The sequence below is a fragment of the Epinephelus moara genome, chromosome 17 (genome assembly GCF_006386435.1).
Source record: "Epinephelus moara isolate mb chromosome 17, YSFRI_EMoa_1.0, whole genome shotgun sequence".
NCBI lineage: Eukaryota > Metazoa > Chordata > Actinopteri > Perciformes > Serranidae > Epinephelus > Epinephelus moara.
In genome coordinates, this window is record NC_065522.1 from 1167584 (window position 1) to 1173182 (window position 5599).

Below are 5599 nucleotides of genomic sequence, written 5' to 3' on the forward strand. Positions count from 1 at the left end.
TGTTCTGCAGTGTCGGCACACTGCTTTTGTCTTGTCAACTTGTTTATTTCCATCTTCGTATTTTACCCTGAAACCAAAGTGTTCCCAAACGGAGGACTTAAGGTTTGCGGGTGGGTCTTCGGGTTCGTCAGGCTCACTTGCCATGTTGTCAAAATGCGAGAATGCGCTGCACAAAGTGAAAGCAGAGATTTACGGTCAGACTCGGTCCATCACTCAATTATGACCATCGGGGAACTAGATATTTTAAAAATGGTTCGGGTTGGCAAAAACAGAATTAAAATAAAACAAAATAAAATAAAATAATATCCTGCGCCCAATAATTCAGTACAGGGTCGTGCCGAACCCAAAGTCGCGTACCAAACGGTTCGACATAAATACATGTACCGTTACGGCCCTAATATTGATAATAAAAACTAAGATGAAATCTGTTTCATTTTCGTTGAGATGAATGTTATTGGTGGACTATCAGACACTGAAAGCTGAAAACAGCCGTAGTTGTAATTATCTTCTCGTCACATCATTGACAAGCTGGTGAACTCCAGTAAATAGTCTGCACCAGGATGTTTCACTAGCCAGCAAAAATACTCACACCAGAGCAGCATCAGCCATTGGTGCGAGCTGTGAGCTGTAAATCAGCAGTAAATAATCAGCCGTGTGTGTCTGACTGTGGATGGTGGTGCTGCTGAATGGATTTGTGGAGTTTAGCCTCTGAACAGCAGCAGAGCAAGCAGTCACTGACTGCCGGACTTCACAGCTGATCCCTGCAGAACTACACTCAGTCCAGACTGTCAATGAAAGGTTTATGGTTTGATGCTGTTTGACAGGAAGGTAGGAAGCTCAGTTATCTGTAAGCATAGCTGTATTGTAAGCTAACAGTCTGAACTCTGATCAGTTTTCTCTGACAGAGGTGAAAGTTTAATTTAGTTTGGTTTAGTTTAATCACCAGTTCTGTGAGAGGACACAAGTTTAAACCTCCAGATTAACATGTTGCAGATTAAAAAAGAATTCAGGCTTTAGTTATATTATTTTTCTGTTTCTTAACAGTTAGATAGATAAAGATGAGTTTACGATGAACCTCTGTATAAATCCTAGTTGTCTCCGATTAGTTATTTGTGCTGTCTAAGTTTTTTAAAAGCATAAACAGAGAGATGTTAAGCTTTTCAAATGATAATCGACAAATGTATGCTCATAAATCACCCCTAAAGAAAACATAATGACTAAAAGTTGACTAAAACGTTCTGAATTTTCATTGAATAACACCAGACTTAAACTATGAAGGATAAAGATGACTATAGTGTGACTTTTACTAATAAGCATTTTTATATCAAGACTAAGACTAAATCTAAAGCTGTCAAAATAAACACTGGCCTAAAGCTAAGGAATGTCATGTATGTCATAATTTAAATTTAATGATTTATTCTGGTATATGGTATAAGTCAAGAAAGATTACCCTCCAGCACATAACATCACCGCTTGAAAACCTACTTGCAGTACAACTTACTTTTTTCGTTGAGTTAAAGGTTTTAGTTCGTTATTACCATTTAAATTTACCTAATTTTATTTGTCATGTTCCTCCTTCAGTGTATGTTGAATGTTGTAACTTATGTAACAACTAATTTCCAATTTATTTAAGAACTATCTATCTAAAACCGTAAAGACACTCACATATCTAAGTAACGTTACTACTCTAGGCTCCTAGTCTTCATGAGACACATCATTGACGTCATGTTGTGCCTTTGATATACAGTTAAACACTGTATAAAAAGAATGGTGGAACTGAGTCACTGAGTTGACGTCCCACGAGTACTTAATGCACAGTCGTTCAACTTTTACGACAGTAACGTTACCAAAGAAAATTGATTGTCATTAAAGTAATTTAAGTTGCCGTATTATTATAGCTACTAGTCAACTTTAACTCTTGACATTTTCTCAGTAGGCTTCTTTAAACACAACTGCGGTGAACATATATTGTGTACTGTAACGGGAAATGCAGTTTAGTAACATAAAAGGTGATGTACCCAGTTTCCAAATCCATATTGTTCGATGGCATCGAGTAGCGACTGCTCTTCCCTGCTGGTCCAGCCTCCCTCTGCCTCGGAACCCCAGAGCGAGAAGCGACCGCCGTCGACCTGCTGGTAGCCGTGCCATCTCCGGTGATTACCGATTTCTGCGCCCGCCGAGAAACACTCCGGACACAGTTCGATATCGGGGCAGTCGGTGCAGCGAAGCCGCAGGTTTGTAACGTCTGCAAGGCAGTTAACACAGTACTTCTTTCCCAGGTCGGCCATGTTGTCTGGCTCCTGCTTCTTGTTGTTGGAGGCAGAATTGCGCGCATGCGCAGTACGAGCTTCTCGGCGTAGCCTACATACCCTGCTTCTTAATATTAATGAGCAGAGCCAGGGCGCCTCTGATTGGCTCCTGATGCCAGTTTCCAGGACAACAGAAACCAAACGAAGCGTTTTATTGACTTTACAAGTCTAACCGTATATAGGATATATAACCACTGAAATATACTTTAGGGTTTTCTGTATCTTTCGAAAATGGATGGAGAGCCAGAAAATGAGGTGAAGATTAATGGGCGGGTGTCAGCAGATTCCACCAACGAAGAGGACACTTCGCCAGCTGTTTATGGAAATGAAAAGGAAGGTGTCCCAGATGAAATGGTTGCATCAGATCATGATGAAGAAAACTCTGAAAGTATGAAAGCCACCTCTGAGCCAGAAGACAACAGTGGAAATGAGTTCCACAGTGTCGACCATATGACCTCAAGTGAAGGCTTGGATGTGAAGATGAAGGAAGTGAATGAACAACTAATGTCCCACGAGGAGAGTTTTGTTTTTGAAATCAACAGCACTGATGGTGATGGACCTCCCAGATTACATTTTGAGACCCCAGAGAGACAGAGCACCACTCCTACACAGGAGGAAGATGAAACTGAGGAAAAGGGATCCGCTGCTGCTCCTGCACACAAAGAAGACATCAACAATGAAGAATACATGCAGCTCCATCAGAAGCTGTGCGAGGACAGAAATATTGTCAGCCAACACCACAGCCAGCTGCAGACGAAACTGGCAGAGTTCTTCCGCAGGAAGGCCTGGGATGATGCCCAGCTGGAGAGGGAGATGTCAGAGCAGCTGCTGGAGTATGAGAGGTGCATCAACATACTGACTGACCTGAAGCAGCAGATCACTGCTAATATGGAGACAGCTCAGCAGCAGACAGAAGAGCTGAGGCTCAAGTCCCAAGAGAAGCTGAATAAGGTTGGTATTATTGTCAGGACCTGTGCAGGTTTCCTACATTGTTTTTAAAAATACCTAAAATATTTTGATAATTTCCAAGTTAAAAATGTTGGAAAGTGGACAAAGGTATTGTTAAAATATGTATGGTAGCCTGTAATGATAAAATATGAGATCCATCCATCTTCTAACCGCTTATCCTCTTGAGGGTCGCGGGGGGGGCTGGAGCCTATCCCAGCTGACATTGGGCAAGAGGCGGGGTGCACCTTGGACAGGTCGCCAGACTATCGCAGGGCTGACATGTAGAGACAGACAACCATTCACACCTACGGACAATTTAGAGTCACCAATTAACCTATCCCCAATCTGCATGTCTTTGGACTGTGTGAGGAAGCCGGAGTACCCGGAGAAAACCCACGCTCACACGGGGAGAACATGCAAACTCTGCACAGAAGGGCTCCCACACCCGGGATCGAACCAGGAACCCTCTTGCTGTGAGGCGACAGTGCTAACCACTTCATCACCGTGCCACCCAAAATATAAGATAAACTAAGTAAATAAAACAGATTGGAACTGGAGCTTATAACATTAGGGCTAACATTATCGTAGGTGCCAGGTTTTGACATGAACGTGAGTGTGCAACACATTCTCACTCTGACCTCGTCAAATATCAGCATTTGGTCATGGACTTTCCATGTTATATGCATTGTCTGTTTTCACAGCACACTTCCATTTTTACAGGAATTGTACAGTTTGCAAACATTCATTCATTTTCCATAAGCACTTATCCTGTTAGGGGTTGTGGGAGGGCTACGGCCTATCACGGGGCTGACACATACAGACAGACAACATTCACATTCACACCTTTGGCCAATTTAGAGTCATCAGTTAACCAGCTTGGATAATAGTGGTGGTGCAGTGGTTAGGTGGTGCCTCACAGTAAGAGGTTACGTGGTTCGTACCCAGGATGGGGGGTTCAAACCACATGATGGGGGAGCCCCCCAGCGCGGAGCCTGCATGCTCTCCCTGTGTCAGCGTGGGTTTTCTCCGGGTCCTCTGGCTTCCCCCACACAATTGGTGACAGCTTGCTTAAAGTCCCTCTCAAAATAAACACACTACCATGGTACAACACACAGCAAATTGACCTTCAACAACAAATGCACATGGTTACATTTAGCCAACACACTCACATGGTTAGTTTTAGGCAACAAAACGTGGTTGGGTTTAGGGAAAAAGAACAGGGTCTGGCTTTACATTCACAAAGGAAGCGAACACCGGCCTCCTGGGTGAAAGTCGGGTGTTGTTACAAAATAATGGCGGCGCATCATGCCAGTGTAAAAAGACGGCTTTTTTTGTCAGTGTCTGCCACCGGAAGTCACTGCCAAAACGTCGGTATTCGACGACTTTGGAGTGAGACCGGGCTGGAATGTAATGTTTTACCTAAAGGTAAAGTAAAAAAGGTAAAGTTCCACTGATTGTCACACACCTGAGTGTGTGAAATTTGTTCTCCGCATTTGACCCATCCCCTGAGGGAGCGGTGAGCAGCAGCTGTGCCGCGCTCGGGAATCACGTGGTGATCTAACCCCCCAATTCCAACCCCTGATGCTGAGTGCCAAGCAGGGAGGCAATGGGTCCCATTTTTATAGTCTTTGGTATGCCGGGGATCGAACCCACGACCTCCCAGTCTCAGGGCGGACACTCTACCACTAGGCCACTGAGCTGGTAGAGAATGTGGAGAGTAGTCTTGAAATTAACAGTAGTTTTCCAAAGTTGCAGTTTTATTGACATCTAACATAATTTCCTGTTATGTTCATTATGTAAACTATCTGCGAAAACAGTATATTATAAAGATGATTACATACTGTACTTCCTGTCAGTTTGTAGTATGGAGCTGGGGCTCATCGCCATGCAAACAGGGGAATGCATTATAGCAAACACAAAGAAAGTTTGCAAAACAAAAACTCAAAAGTATGGAAAAATACATATAATTTAAAACCATGACGGGCACCCAGTGAGGGCTACCTTTAACTAAAATTAATTGAAACATTTAGCAAATACTCTTAAGGACATGGCTCCTCACGTGCATTTTTATATGGCTGAACTTATAACAATCTTGTTATCCTTAATATACAGTGGTGTGAAAAAGTGTTTGCCCCCTTCCTGATTGCTTACTTTTTTGCATGTTTTCCACACTTAAATGTTTCAGATCATCAAACAAATTTAAACATTAGTCAAAGATAACACAAGTAAACACAAAATGCAGTTTTTAAATGAAGGGTTTTATTAATGAGGAAGAAAAAAATCCAAAGCTACATGGCCCTGTGTGAAAAAGTGTTTGCCCCCCAGCTCCTGTTAAAACATAA

At 42.7% G+C, this 5599-nt stretch overlaps 2 protein-coding genes across 2 annotated transcripts in view; one reads left to right on the forward strand and one right to left on the reverse strand.

Moving 5' to 3' along the window:
• The window catches only part of tada2b (transcriptional adaptor 2B), a 23489-nt gene extending 21071 nt beyond the window's left edge, over window positions 1-2418 (reverse strand). Inside the window, exon 1 of the mRNA XM_050066959.1 lies at window positions 2019-2418. Coding sequence (XP_049922916.1) covers window positions 2019-2288 — 270 coding nt within the window. The 5' untranslated portion in view covers window positions 2289-2418. The remainder of the gene's footprint in view (window positions 1-2018) is intronic.
• Window positions 2419-2523: 105 nt separating this feature from the next.
• ccdc96 (coiled-coil domain containing 96) overlaps window positions 2524-5599 on the forward strand; it is a 6199-nt gene continuing 3123 nt past the window's right edge. Inside the window, exon 1 of the mRNA XM_050066966.1 lies at window positions 2524-3260. Coding sequence (XP_049922923.1) covers window positions 2541-3260 — 720 coding nt within the window. The 5' untranslated portion in view covers window positions 2524-2540. The remainder of the gene's footprint in view (window positions 3261-5599) is intronic.